The sequence below is a fragment of the Anomaloglossus baeobatrachus genome, chromosome 2 (assembly GCF_048569485.1).
Source record: "Anomaloglossus baeobatrachus isolate aAnoBae1 chromosome 2, aAnoBae1.hap1, whole genome shotgun sequence".
Classification (NCBI taxonomy): domain Eukaryota; kingdom Metazoa; phylum Chordata; class Amphibia; order Anura; family Aromobatidae; genus Anomaloglossus; species Anomaloglossus baeobatrachus.
The window spans coordinates 15158892-15174870 of NC_134354.1; the positions used below are offsets into that span (position 1 = coordinate 15158892).

At 46.7% G+C, this 15979-nt stretch overlaps 1 protein-coding gene across 2 annotated transcripts in view; it reads right to left on the minus strand.

Moving 5' to 3' along the window:
- LSAMP (limbic system associated membrane protein) overlaps nucleotides 1–15362 on the minus strand; it is a 984979-nt gene extending 969617 nt beyond the window's left edge. Inside the window, exon 1 of one of the 2 annotated variants that reach the window (XM_075334897.1) lies at nucleotides 14774–15362. In XM_075334897.1, coding sequence (XP_075191012.1) covers nucleotides 14774–14928 — 155 coding nt within the window. In that variant the 5' untranslated portion in view covers nucleotides 14929–15362. The remainder of the gene's footprint in view (nucleotides 1–14773) is intronic. The other variant, XM_075334898.1, reaches the window with a different exon arrangement.
- Between the last annotated feature and the right edge of the window lie 617 nt (nucleotides 15363–15979).

Sequence of the window (15979 nt, forward strand, 5' to 3'; positions counted from 1 at the left end):
CGAGTATCTAGATTAGTTGTGTATGTTGCATTATGACTTATTCTTTTGGTTCATGCTTTTCCAAGATTTAGGATTTCCTAGGTCTAAACTATTTTAAAGAAACCTACTACAGACTTTCAGTCTTTAAGGGGTGCTGCACTTTGGACAGTTACATTCGCTTTCGTCCTATATATGATGGCTGGAATATTCCTTTAATGCCAGCTATAGCTTTTCTATACTGGTCTGGGATTTCTGATGGTTGTAGTACTATATTGCTGTGAGTGGTTGTGGCGTTAACCCTTGTTTTTTTTGTTGCTAAATTCCTGCTCTTGCTTTTCTCCTTAGTTTCTTACTGTTTGTTCCTGTGAGTTTGCAGTGTGTTTGAATTTTGTTTTTTACCTATCTGTTTTAATCTGTGTTGCCATCACACTGCTGCCCCTTCCTTCTCTTGGATGGGGGACAGTTTAGTTTTGGTCAGGAGGATAGAAAGGCACAAGACTCTGGCATCTCCACTATTAGGGGTAATCCTCTATTGTGAGGGACAGTATAGGAGCCCCCTGTCCTTCGCTATCCCTCAGAGCCATATGGTAAAAAGATGAGAAGACCCCTTCTTTCAACTCTGTGTCAATTAAAAGGTTATTTCTGTGAGTGGCTGTAGTATTATTCGTTGTTTTTGTATTGTTACTGCCTTCCTGCTCTTGCTTTTCTCCTTAGTTTCTTACTGTTTGTTCCAGTGTGTCTGAGTTTTGTTTTTTACCTATCCGTCTTAATCTGTGTTGCCATCACACTCCTGTCCCTTCCTTCTCTTGGAGGGGGGCAGTGTAGTTTTGGTCAGGAGAATAGAAAGGCACAGGACTCTGGCATCTGTACCATCGGGGTAATCCGGAGGTTATGGATAACCTATGTTCCCTTAGCATTAGGAGCAATATAGGAGCCCCCTCTCTTTTGTTATCCTACAATGACATATGGTCAAAAGATGAGATAACCCCTTTTCAACTCTGTCAATTAAAGGGTTATTGCTGTGAGCATTTGCTGTGCTAACCCTTGTTGTCCTTTTGTTGCTGCATTCCTCCTCTTACTTTTCTCTTTAGTTCCTTACTATTTTTTCTTGTGAGTTTGCAGTGTGTCTATGTTTTTTTCCCCTGTCTTAATCTGTGTTGCCATCACACTCCTGCCTCCTCCTTCTCTTGGAGGGAGAACAGTTTAGTCCTGGACAGGAAAATAGTAAAACACAGGAATCTGGTATCTCCACCATTAGGGGTAATCCAGAGATTAGGGATAACCTAAGGTCCCCTAGTGTGAGGGACAGCATAGGAACACCCTGTCCTTTACTATCCTACTGTCACATTGTGACATATGGTCAAAAGATGAGAGGAGCCCTTCTTTCAACTCTGAGTCCCTTAAAGGATTATTCTCCAAAAAATAGGTTGTTCCCTATCCATAAAGTAAGTGACAACCTGCTGATTGCTAGGGTTTCACCAACTAAACCCCCCAATGATCATGAGGATAGGGTAATGGAACCATGAGAGCGGAGCTCTGTAGGCTCATCCTGAATGAGGTGCAAATTTGTGGATCCGTTCCATTCATTGTCTATGGAACACATGAGTACAGCGATTTCCAGTAGTCCCATAGACAATGAATGTAGAAGAGGCCAGACATGCGCATATCCATTCCATTCATTTTGGGGCTCCATAGTCCCTTTCTCAGGTCTCTAGAGCCCTATTCTTGGGATCTCAGTGTTCAGACTCTCAGCAATCATCCAACTTGATTTTTTGGTAATAACCATTTAATATCATGAAGACAATGTTTTTTTTTTTACAGGGGACATCCTTTTCAGGTTCCAACCACTAGTCCAATACTCTTTTAGATCAAAACTACACCTCAAAACTCCAGATCATTGGTAAACTCCAACACCTAAATTACGTTTCCAACTATTCTAACTCTAAGATGATAAATAAAAAGAGAGTTTTGTTGGAAACATCTAATTCTTCTTCCTCATAGGAGTCCGAATATTTAGAATTATTAATTATTATAAATTATAGAATTATTAATTAATATAAATTATACATATATTATATATATATATATATATATATATATATATATATATATATATATATATATATATATATATATATATATATAGCTATAGTATTCGGGCATTGCCTGGGATAGTAACTGTCTCTCTGTCTCTCTCCCAGTCTCTGTCTGTGTGTCGCTGTCTGTCTGTGTCTATGTCTCTGTCTGTATTTGTATCAGTCTATCTGTCTCCATCTCTGTGTCTGTCTCTCTCTATCTCTGTGTCTGTCCCTGTGTGTGTCTGTCTGTCTCTCTCTTTCCCCAACTGTCTCTTTCCCTGTCTGTTTTTGTCTGTCTCTTTGCCAGGGCTGTCTCTTTGCCCGGGCTGTCTCTTTGCCCGGGCTGTCTCTTTGCCCGGGCTGTCTCTGTCTGTCTCTTTCCACGTCTGTCTCTGTCTGTCTTTTTCTGTCTCTCTCTATCCGTCTCACCACCGACATCATATTACCTCACACATTAGCTTCTTATACTAACAGTTTATTTTGTTCCTGTAGCAACCACTGACAGTTGCTATTAACTTGCAGCTCCCAGTTCCATTCAGTTTAATGGAGGCAGGATTTTAGAGAGTAACTGTAAAGCGCAGGGTTAAATTTTCCCGTCAAAACCTAATCTATGACGTTCCCTGAGTCACATGGGGCGTCTGTGCAAAATTTCGTGATTGTAAATGCGACGGTGCGGATTCCTTTAGCGGACATACACACATACATATACACATACATATACTCAGCTTTATATATTAGATTATATACATATATATTATAAATATATAATTTCAAATAATGGAAAATGTAATCAGTAACTAAGGCCTTTTGATTTTCTCAGTCACAGCCCACATCCCACTTACTCAGTTGGAAAACCAAAAACGTTGGGTACAAACTCCTAAAACTTTTGTATCACGGTTGAAGCCATTGACTTAGTAATGACGCCATGATGGGTCGTCCATCCCGGGAAGAGCTGGGATTTATCGAGGCTTCTGAATCTGCGTTATGGTAGGGACTGAGATGATACATTTGATGAAGGATCCATCATAAATCCATCACTTTGGTCTCTCGGATGTTTCCTCCCAGACATAACCTGCTATTATCGGAGATAAGAGGCTACAAATCCCCGCGCCGCTACCTCTCCTCCATCATGGTAACATCAGTGTAGATATGTGTCCATGTGTCTACAGAGAAAGGACACTTTTTGAGTCACCCTGAAGATGAATAGACACTTTCAGTGGTGATGAGATACATTGTTGCATCTTGAGACAGTTCGGTGATGGTTAAACTGTCTGGAAAGTGTCACCTTTTCCTTGGGACCGGCGAATACCCTGGAATCAATCGTATTCTAGATTTCTCCATTATTGTCTCTCTGGGTAAAGAATTCCCAAGTCCCCAGATTTTAATCCGATTCATTTACCCTCCTCACAGTTCAGCTCCGGGGCGGGGGAGCGGCCGCACATTATATCGGCCGGGCATTAAATATACAGCGCGTATTGATCCATCATTTCTTTTTCATGAAAGCGCTAAATTATCCATAAATTGAGATGGCGGGTCGGGAGGTTACATTACCAGGTGATAATGTGTCTTCTAGGGGAAAACAAAGGAAAAATGTAACATCTCAAAATAAAAAATAAAACAAGGATTTTGTTTTCAGGAGGTGAATGTGTCACTGCACTGAGAGAAACAATGAATCTTTCATTAAGAAGCTGCAGGTAAAACTTTAGTAATAGGACGTTGGGGAGATGAGATCCGGATCCAGAATAAATGTGTCCTTCTCCGTGAATTCTGCTAATGATTCACATTTCTCAGGATGCAAATTTAATATAATATATATAGCAACATGCTTAAAAAAACCCTCAGCTGCAATTCACAACACAGCCACTGGGTGGCCACATACATAAACCTCTCATGGCAGAATATCACAAAAGCTGCAATTCACAACACAGCCACTGGGTGGCCACATAGATAAACCTCTCATGGCAGAATATCACAAAAGCTGCAATTCACAACACCGCCACTGGGTGGCCACATAGATAAACCTCTCATGGCAGAGCATCACAAAAGCTGCAATTCACAACACAGCCACTGGGTGGCCACATACATAAACCTCTCATGGCAGAGCATCACAAAAGCTGCAATTCACAACACAGCCACTGGGTGGCCACATACAAAAACATCTCATGGCAGAGTATCACAGAAGCTGCAATTCACAACACAGCCACTGGGTGGCCACATACAAAAACATCTCATGGCAGAGTATCACAAAAGCTGCAATTCACAACACAGCCACTGGGTGGCCACATACAAAAACATCTCATGGCAGAGTATCACAAAAGCTGCAATTCACAACACAGCCACTGGGTGGCCACATACAAAAACATCTCATGGCAGAGTATCACAAAAGCTGCAATTCACATCACAGCCACTGGGTGGCCACATAGATAAACCTCTCATGGCAGAATATCACAAAAGCTGCAATTCACATCACAGCCACTGGGTGGCCACATACAAAAACATCTCATGGCAGAGTATCACAAAAGCTGCAATTCACAACACAGCCACTGGGTGGCCTGTGATGGTGTGATAGTCTGGGTTATGTACCATTTTGTGTGGGTTCATGTTTTGGGCATGGTGGTCTGTCTATTTGATACATTATTTGTCCTGTTAAGTCAGGTTATATATCCCTTTGCAGTGCATCTGTCCCTAGGTCTGGGGGAGGGGACCTGGAATCCACCCAAACTCTCTGTTTACCTGGGGAATTATTTATTCTGGCTGAGAAAGACACGAGAGAAGGAGTAAGATTGATCCTCTAAGAGAAAAGCTAACACCCCAGAGAGACTGCGAGAAACCCCTATTTCCCTGGAAAAGGACTGCTGGAGGATTACGACTAACCTGTTGGGACATTATGCCATTACTGGACTATTTTACCCTCTGTGAGGTGAATTATTTTATGGATCTTCTGATTTGCTTGGAATAAATCCTCTTTGAATTGCTCACTCATCGCTCGCTCTGTTGATTGTGTGATATAGGAGAAGGACCCCGTGACAACTGGTGGCAGCGGTGGGATCAACAGAGCGCAGCCTAATGGAGATCCACCCACAGAGTGAGTACAGAAACTGGACCGCATCCAGTATAAAGGAGAGAGCCAGAGATCTGGGCCTGAGCTACCAGGGACTGAGTAAAGAGGCCTTAATTGATCTACTTCTGGGTGAGAAACAGTCCCCCTCTTCCCAGATGTCTGATGGACAAGCACTGGAGATGGAGATCTCTGCCCCAAAAAGCCAGTGGTTGGTGTGGCATGAAGAAGAGATGGCAGCTCTTGGCCCCGGTGTATCTCAGGACTATAAGGAGTATGCTGCTCGCCGAACACAACGGAGACAAGAAGCAATGGAGTCCAGCAGAGGGGTAATATGAGTTGGAGTGTAAACCCAGTGATCCGGGATAATGTACGGGTCACCCGGGCGGAGTTCAAGCCATTTGATGAGGCTTCCGGAGATGTGGAAGGGTTCTTCAAGGACTTTGAGCAGCAGTGTGCGGTGATGGAGGTTCCCCACTCTGGCTGGATGCGTTTGTTAGTGGGACTCCTGAACGGAGCCTGGCAGAAGCTTATCACACCATTTACACACAGCAGAACCGGGATTACAACATTGTAAAGCGGACTATCCTGGATTACCATGCCATCACCCCAGACTCACACAGGGCACAGCTCCGAGACCTCCCATTCACCATGGGGGGAACGTTTAGGATGTATGCTCATAAGATGTCCCAGGCATGTCGGAGATGGCTGGAAGCGGAAGACGCCTTCACTGTGGAAGACATTATGCAGGTATTTCTTATAGAACAATTTCTGTACAAGTGTCCCTCAGAAATACGGGAATGGGTCAGAGACCGCACGCCGTGCACCTTGGATGAGCTGCAGCCCTGGCTGATGAGGCCCTTACTATCCGACCACAATGGAGAGGGCTTCTGGACAATAAGCCACATTCTGATGCTCCTGCTCCCCGGCCCTCTCCGGTAATATCTGCCCCTCCACCCAGCTGCAGACCAATGACAACCACGGCTCCCAATCCTGGGCCCCAACAGCTCCGACCACGCCCTGGGGGAATCACAGAGAGGAGATGTTATGGGTGAGGACAACCTGGGCACCTACAATGCAGTTGTCCCACAAGGATTCGGAGGGACCCCCACGCACCTCCACCTCGTTCAGTGCATTTTCCACACTCCATCCTGTCTGAGGAAGAGTTACCACCACCTCTACCGGAGTGTACCACTGACCCCTGCACCATAGATGCCCCTGTTGGAGTGTATGGCCTCCGGCCTCTGTCACCCGGTTCTCCTACTGCCTTCTCCAGAATGTACATTAGAAGGAGTACGACGCAGAGGAGATGTTATCGATGTGGGCAGCCGGGGCATTTGCAAAACACTTGCCCTGCTGGTCGATTGAGGAATGACCATGCACCAAATCGACCTGTTCATTCTCTACAGCCAAATACAATGGGGGAAGAATTCTCACCCCTTCAAGTTGACTTGCCTCATGGCTCAGACACTCGTGGTCGGCCACTAGGGGTTTATGGGGTGCGAGCCACAGCCCCGAGCTCCTCTCACCATCAAAGTAAGCACTTACAGGAAGTTGTGCTGGATGGACAGAGAGTCATTGGATTTTGTGACTTCGGGGCATTTCTCACAATAGCTGATCCCCGAGTGGTTCGGCCAGAGGCGATACATCATGGACCAGGGATTGTTATTGAATTGGCTGGAGGATAAAGGAGGAATATCCCAAAGGCGACTGTAGATCTGGACTTTGGCTTCAGGATCAAGCAATGTGTGGTTGGGGTGATGAGCGGCTGCCTGCAGATATTCTCCTAGGAAATGATGTGGGAGATCTACAATGCCGATTTGTGGGTGCAGGAAACATAGTTTGAGTGAAGGAGGACACAAAGGGAAGCTTGTCCTTCTGACCCCACTGCTGTACAAGGGACTACCTACAGCTTTTCCATCCAATACAAGTGTGGAAGCAAACACCGGAATGCTGATGGACTGCCCCAGCAAGAAGAACCATAGACTATCCACGGCTGACCAACATGGACTTAAGTGAGGTGGCCAGAGGTCTGTGTAGACCTCATGGCATACTCACTTATTCAGAAGGAGGGAGAGGTTGTGATGGTGTGATATTGTGGGTTATGTACCATTTTGTGTGGTTTCATGTTTTGGGCGTGGTGGTCTGTCTATTCGATATATTGTTTGATATGCTAAGTCAAGTTATATCCTTGTATCCTTATATCCTTGCAGTGCTTCTGTCCCTAGGTCTGGGGGAGGGGGGCCTGGGATCCACCTAAACTCTCTGTTTACCTGGGGGATTATTCATTCTGGTTGAGAAAGACAAGAGAGAAGGAGTAAGATCGATCCTCTCAGGGAAAAGCTGACAACCTAGAGAGACTGTGAGAAACCCCGATTTCCCTGTAAAAGGACTGCTGGAGGATTATGACTACCTTCCTGGGACATTTATACCATTACTGGACTATTTTACCCCCTGTGTGGTGGATCATTTGATGGACCTTCTGGATTGTATGGAATAAATATTCTTGGATTGCTCAGTCATATCTCGCTCTGTTGATTGTGTGATATCGAGAAGGACCCTGTGACATGGCCACATACATAAACATCTCCCAACACAGTATCACAACAGCTGAAATTCACATCACAGCCACAGTGGCCACATACAAACAATAATAATAATAATCATGCAGGTGTCACACTGGCCACTGACGTTTATTTTAGACTCATACTTCCCATTATTTCATGAAGAGTTTACAGACTCATTATCAACACAGGCAGGACTACAATGACATGAGATAACACCTCATCCCATCTAATCCCACAGAATCCACCAATCATAACAGGTGATGTCACAGCTCACCTCCTCCCCCATAAGATGCTTCAAAACAAAATATAAGGTCAGAGTCTGTTCATTGCTGCTAATATATATGGAGATTTCCTGAAGCAAAAAAGGAGTCTAAAAAATCCCCAGTGGCCAGTGTGAAAATTGCAAGATTTTTTTTATTTTTTTTTTTTATTTTGAATAAAGATTGTGATATGGAGAAAAGAAAGTTAATAACAATAATAAAAAAAAAATATTTGGGACAAAATCTGGATTTAAACAACAGGTAGCGTTTTAATTATACATTCCCTATAACCCCCAAGCATCCAAGTAAAGCAATATAGTAATGTAATGATATCTGCAACTCCACTTGTGACCACTAGTGGTCAGCACATTTGGATAATATGATGTCATTTGTGGACTATACTGGGCAGGAGTCCTCTATACTGTCCTGCAATATCCAGGGGGTGCACCTGGAGGGTCTCACTGAGGTCCTGCAATATCCAGGGGGTGCACCTGGAGGGTCTCACTGAGGTCCTGCAATATCCAGGGGGTGCACCTGGAGGGTCTCACTGAGGCCCTGCAATATCCAGGGGGTGCACCTGGAGGGTCTCACTGAGGCCTGGGGATATCCAGGGGGTGCACCTGGAGGGTCTCACTGAGGTCTAGCAATATCCAGGGGGTGCACCTAGAGGGTCTCACTGAGGTCTAGCAATATCCAGGGGGTGCACCTGGGGGGTCTCACTGAGGTCCCTCAATATCCAGGGGGTGCACCTGGGGGGTCTCACTGAGGCCCTGCAATATCCAGGGGGTGCACCTGGGGGGTCTCACTGAGGCCCTGCAATATCCAGGGGGTGCACCTGGGGGGTCTCACTGAGGCCCTGCAATATCCAGGGGGTGCACCTGGAGGTCTCACTGAGGCCCTGCAATATCCAGGGGGTGCACCTGTGGGGGTCTCACTGAGGCCCTGCAATATCCAGGGGGTGCACCTGGTGGGTCTTACTGAGGCCCTGAAATATCCAGGGGGTGCACCTGGGGGGTCTCACTGAGGTCCTGCAATATCCAGGGGGTGCACCTGGTGGGTCTGACTGAGGCCCTGCAATATCCAGGGGGTGCACCTGGGGGGTCTCACTGAGGTCCTGCAATATCCAGGGGGTGCACCTGGGGGGTCTCACTGAGGCCCTGCAATATCCAGGGGGTGCACCTGGGGGTCTCACTGAGGTCCTGCAATATCCAGGGGGTGCACCTGGGGGTCTCACTGAGGCTGTGTCCCCTCACAAGAGAAGCCCCCACAGAGGGGCTTTGTAATGAATATATGGAATTAGGATGTGTCTGGAAATTTTGCCAATCTAATCCCCGAACAGTGAAATCCTAATAGTTATTTCTCTTTAAATTTTTGCAACTTTTTGCAATCTCCTGACTTTTTTTTTCATACATTTTTCTTTTTTTTTTCCCTCCATTTTCGAGCAGGAACAATAAACCTCAATTAAGAACCTTCACTTTCATCCTTTGAAGTAATCCGCGAGATAAAAGTTTTGTTTCTCTGCAGGTAATTGAGAATATCCTCGCCGCAGACTTGTTAGCGAGGCGGGAACCTGCGCATTCGGCTTTTAAGGGTTTGATCGTGCAGGTTTCTTTTTGAAAGATGATACAAATTGAAGAAATCACGAGCCTTAGAAACGGGGAAGAAATGTTACAATCCTTCCATTGTCCGAGTCGCCCGTTATAGTCCATAGAATAGGATATTGTCTTCAGGTAGCAATTACTGAAAATTAAAGGGGGTGTCCAGGTCTATGGTAATGGATCGGTCATCAATATCAGCCACTGATTCGCTGTTACCAGATCCGGCCACCATGGACTATACACAGTGCGCGGAGCCAGGGCGGCACAGCGCCATACACAGCATAGTGGTGATCACAGGTACTGCAGTTTGCAGTGGAGTCAGGTATTGGACCCCCAACGATCCGAAGGGTCATCACTATAGAGGGGCACTGCTGAAGCTTGGAGTTGGCTCGTGCCTTCACCACCACAGTTGAGTTGTAGCATCGGCTGTGCCTTCCGCCAATTGGCCCATGCCAGTGCTGCTGACCAAAATTTTCATTTTAAGTAGCAACAATGGAGAATTGGGGGTTTACGCTAGACAGAGATATGCACCGTCACACCCCAACAGTCAGACTTTTTGTCAACCCCACTGTTCCTTGCCTCGGATGTGGGGGCAGTATAACCATTGGGACTCTTGCCACTTCTTGGTGCCATTGTGGCATACTTTATAAAATATGACCTTGGGGATATTTGGGGGAGCCATAATGGTCATCATGGGGTAGTGAGAGGAGGGGTCTTTTTACAGTTGTCGGAAATAATGATGTGACATTTACGACCAATCATAAATTCTACCAACCGCGTCCTGATTTTTATACAATGTTTCACTTCTATTAGCCAAGACAATAGAAAACCATTGTTCAGTCATTTCGAGCCCCTATGGAGCTGTGTCTGGTTGAGTAAGTTCCAGAAAAAGTCAAGAAAGTCTAACAGTCCTTAGAAATGTAGTAATCACTTAAAGCTAAAATTGGGGCCCAGAAAAGGGATCCCCGATAATTTTCAACATGGTCCAATGGTAGTGATGGTACTCGTAGCGACCAGTTGGGTGCAATTCGAGTATAATAATAGAAGTCAATGGGGAAGTCAAGCAACCTTCCAGGAAATCTACCGGATAAATGCTCGAGTTTCCCATTGACATCAATTATACTCGGGAGTCCCGAGAACCCAAGCATGGTAGTGCCCACTCATCACTAGCTACGAGTACTGAGCCCCCAAGCATGGTAGTGCCCGCTCATCACTAGCTACCAGTACTGAGCACCCGAGCATGGTAGTGCCCACTCATCACTAGCTACGAGTACTGAGCCCCCAAGCATGGTAGTGCCTGCTCATCACTAGTTACCAGTACTGAGCACCCGAGCATGGTAGTGCCCGCTCATCACTAGTTACCAGTACTGACACCCGAGCATGGTAGTGCCCGCTCATCACTAGTTACCAGTACTGAGCACCCGAGCATGGTAGTGCCCACTCATCACTAGTTACGAGTACAGAGCACCCGAGCATGGTAGTGCTCACTCATCACTAGTTACCAGTACTAAGCACCCGAGCATGGTAGTGCCCGCTCATCACTAGTTACCAGTACTGAGCACCCGAGCATGGTAGTGCCCGCTCATCACTAGTTACCAGTACTGAGCACTCGAGCATGGTAGTGCCCGCTCATCACTAGTTACCAGTACTGAGCACCCGAGCATGGTAGTGCCCGCTCATCACTAGTTACGAGTACTGAGCACCTGAGCATGGTAGTGCCCACTCATCACTAGTTACCAGTACTGAGCACCCAAGCATGGTAGTGCCCGCTCATCACTAGTTACCAGTACTGAGCACCCGAGTATGGTAGTGCCTGCTCATCACTAGTTACCAATACTGAGCACTCGAGCATGGTAGTGCCCGCTCATCACTAGCTACCAGTACTGAGCACCCGAGCATGGTAGTGCCCGCTCATCACTAGTTACCAGTACTGAGCACTCGAGCATGGTAGTGCCCGCTCATCACTAGTTACCAGTACTGAGCACCCGAGCATAGCAGTGCCCGCTCATCACTAGTTACTAGTACTGAGCACCCGAGTATGGTAGTGCCCGCTCATCACTAGTTACCAATACTGAGCACCCGAGCATGGTAGTGCCCGCTCATCACTAGTTACGAGTACCAAGCACCCGAGCATGGTAGTGCCCGCTCATCACTAGTTACCAGTACTGAGCACCTGAGCATGGTAGTGCCCGCTCATCACTAGTTACCAGTACTGAGCACCCGAGCATGGTAGTGCCCACTCATCACTAGTTACGATTACTGAGCACCCGAGCATGGTAGTGCTCATTCATCACTAGTTACCAGTACTGAGCACCCGAGCATGGTAGTGTCCGCTCATCACTAGTTACCAGTACTGAGCACCCGAGCATGGTAGTGCCCGCTCATCACTAGTTACGAGTACTGAGCACCCGAGCATGGTAGTGCCCGCTCATCACTAGTTACCAGTACTGAGCACCCGAGCATGGTAGTGCCCGCTCATCACTAGTTATGAGTACTGAGCACCCGAGCATGGTAGTGCCCGCTCATCACTAGTTACCAGTACTGAGCACCCGAGCATGGTAGTGCCCGCTCATCACTAGTTACCAGTACTGAGCACCTGAGCATGGTAGTGCCCGCTCATCACTAGTTACCAGTACAGAGCACCCGAGCATGGTAGTGCCCGCTCATCACTAGTTACCAGTACAGAGCACCCAAGCATGGTAGTGCCTGCTCATTACTAGTTACCAGTACTGAGCACCCGAGCATGGTAGTGCCCGCTCATCACTATCCATTGCTCTTTGATAGAAGTAATGATTGAGTCTCCCACCATCTAATAGACGAGTGGTCTCCATCCAATGGCTCTCCAGCTGTTGCAAATTTCCTTGGTCTCCAGGTATCAGAGCATCATGGGAATTGTAGTTTTGCACGAGCTGGAGAGACTCGGATAAGGAGTCTTTATCGTAATCAATCATATAAGTTGAAGAAATGGAGTAATCCATAAAATCAATTTACATGATTCCTATTTATCCCATCGAAAATGATCCTATCAGCTGAAGATCTTACAAGGCTTCGGTAATCGTCTTCTGCTCTTCTCCGACAGATTCTTCTTCATTAAATATCCCATCTTTTCAATTTGACGAAGGTGTAGGAAATCAATGTAACCAGTAGAAGTTGCACCGATGCAAAGACATTAATGTATTGACTGTAGCACGTGACGTGTAGAGGAGCAAGTGCAGCGTGTGAGATGGATACGGACAAGGCGTCCAACAAACACTCAGCGAAGAGCATTGCCCACCCAGTACACAGGGCGCCGCTCCAGAACCAGCAGAACGGCCATTAGGACCGGAGTATAGGGTTGACCTGGTTACAGTATTAGCTCCTGACGATCCATGAGATATGTATATCCATAGGGCAATATTGTATCTAGAAGATCAGACCTTCAATACTAACCATCATACGTGGCCAATACACCGCGTAGGAATAGACATGGCTTCACAGAAGACACGTATCATGGGTGGAAACATGAGCATGCGTCTCTATGATTACATGCAGTTTACACCGGCATAGGTTAATATTCAGCTCCACTCAATGAATTGACCGGGAGGCGTCATCAGTTGGACGCTACCACCATCGACACCGCCACATTGGTGTTTTGCATGTCCTCGTCAAGTTGCAATGCTCCTTCGCTCTACTTCACTGCACTGACACCTGGATGGAGCACGCTTCGATGTGTTCATGACGTGCTGTGGGATGTGCAAGCTCAGTAAGCCTCCCAAGACCTCAAGCTCTGTCAACAACATGACCCTTAAAGGGTTAACTCCTACTTCTCCATCCTGGTCCTCTAAGGACCATTAACTGAGCCCGTTCCCAGCCTATCCTGCCTTTTACACTAATTAACCCGTCTGTCTTAACGTGATGCACTTAGGAGCCTCTGAGGACCAGAGCTGGCCAAGGAGCAGAAGAAGGAAGCTACGGCAGATATGGAGTTAATATATTTGGTTCATGGTGTACCTCTACGCAGAGTGCTGCAGTGCTCCCTAGCATTGTCCAGCATGTGTTTTGGTGTCACTGCAGCCACCACGACGTAAGCTGTAGTAGATGGTAAGGTCTACGGGGCAGGATTGATTCTGCAGATAGTCTTGTGACATGGCATGGACCATTCCCTACGGCCATGATGAAGATCTGCCCTTACGACTAAGATGGGCTCTTTGATGTGTGCACTGGCAGTGATGAGGTGTCAGCAAATCCTAGCGTGCCTATGTTCCCAGCAACAGAATGCTTAACTCCCTCTATGCCTGGGAAGCCATCTAGTGTCGCACTAGATATAGGTGCCAGCTCTTCCAACGTATTACATCGGCTTACAACCCTATCCATGCCGGCATCTCAACAGACAAGGACCTCTTAGAAGCCCCAAAGTCCTCATCCCATCAACAGAATGCTTGCACTAGATATAGGTACCGTGCCAGCTCCTCCAACGTTTCACATGAGCTACCAACCCAATCCATGCCGGCATCTCAACAACCATGGACCTCTTAGAAGCCCCCCAAGTCCTCAAACAGAACGCTTAACTCCCTCCATGCCTGGGAAGCCATCTAGTGTCGCACTAGATATAGGTATCGTACCAGCTCATCCAATGTATCACATCGGCTTCCAACCTATCCATGCTGGCATCTCAACAGACATGGACCTCTTAGAAGCCCCCCAAGTCCTCAAACAGAACGCTTAACTCCCTCCATGCCTGGGAAGCCATCTAGTGTCGCACTAGATATAGATACCGTGCCAGCTCCTCGAATGTATCACATCGGCTTCCAACCCTATCCATGCCGGCATCTCAACAGACATGGACCTCTTAGACGCCCCCCAAGTCCTCATCCCTTCCACCAGGAGGACTGCAATGTGACTCCTGTGCAAGGGACGGATGTAGGTTGCAATGAGCACGTGATGAACCTTCGATCATCCTCACATGATGAGATGAGTCAATCGAGCATCGTTATAGGCAAGGTAGACTTTAGTAAACACTGATGCCAGCTGTGGAGGAGGCTGTGAGGTGTTTACGGGTAATACCATGATTGCACGTCCTTGAATATTCTCGTGCAAGGAGTCATCAAGGAAGCAGAAGACCTTAGTGGAGGACACCTCCTCGTACCACTCCTCCGCTCCCCTGTAGTCCAGCATCTTAGATGACTCAAGTAGCCTCCAACATGTCAACATAAAGACCAGAAGAAGAAGAAGAAGCAGGCAGAGCGCCCCCTACCTGAGTACTGCTGTATCCCCTTGCCGGACAGTGATGTTATCTGTGCTTCCTTTAAAATCCACGCTGCGGACAGGCAATCCTGTAGGGAGAAGGCAAAGGAGTCTTAGAAGCAGAATATGCAACTGATTCCTGTCTGCTTGCCACCTCCAAACCATGGTCAACCACTTTACAATCACAGAGAAGATGAAAAAAAAATCAAATCTAGAGAAAGACTTCAAGAAAGATTTAGAACTTGCTCCCAAATATGTTTTTGCCAAAAACCATGAAAAAAAAAAATTCAAAAATGAGTTTGTTTGTTTTTTTTTAAATCCCACAGTTAATCAATCCCAAGGATCGAAGAAGATCAGGATCTTCACGCAGTTTCCCAAAGTAAGCAGAGAGATGGGGGGGAGGTCGGATTCTGCAGTTTTTGCTATTTTTGGATTATTTTTTTTTTTAAAGGATGATCCAGAGGAGGAAATCCAGCCCAACAATCCCAGAGTTACAAGCAGAGCGGAGGGGATGTGCAGCTGCCGCCGCTGCCGGGACTGAGATTGTGCACACAAGGTTCCTTCACTAACCCACTTTCCCAAGCTCAGAGATGGATGGAGAGAGCGAAGGGAAGGGAGGGGGGGATGGAGGCGGATCTCAATAAGAAGAGCAGAAACCTGCCTGGATTGTAAGGGGAAGAACACTGAATCTGGGTTTTCTCTCACAACAACCCCCCCTCCCGTCACCAATTCATCGGGAAACACTTGCAGCCGCTGCTTTTCCCAATAGGAAGGCGGCGTCGGAGACACTTGTGCCTCGCACGTTTTCTAGCGTGTTGTTGTGGATCTCGGTGCCGTATACTGAGCTCTGTGTGTCGTGAGAACTCAGAGTCATTACAATGCAGCCCTGTGCAAAAACAGAAATTATGTATCATAATCACCTATTTATATGGTTTGGGGTATTTGGATGAGGCCCACACAAAAACGGGAAAAAATTACAAGCTCCTTGCAAATCTTGTCCTTGTTCGGATTCGAACCCACAATATGAGCGCCGGGGTTCAGGGTTCGAATCCGACCAAGGACAAAATGTTTTAAAAAATTCTGATAAATTCCAATTTTCAGTCTAATCAGGGATAAGGACTGATCTGAGTGACGGCAAGCTCTGTAGTGCGCCACAGACTATGTTGGCACTATAAAAATGAACGAATCTTTGTGGCCAAATGATACAATGCAGTGG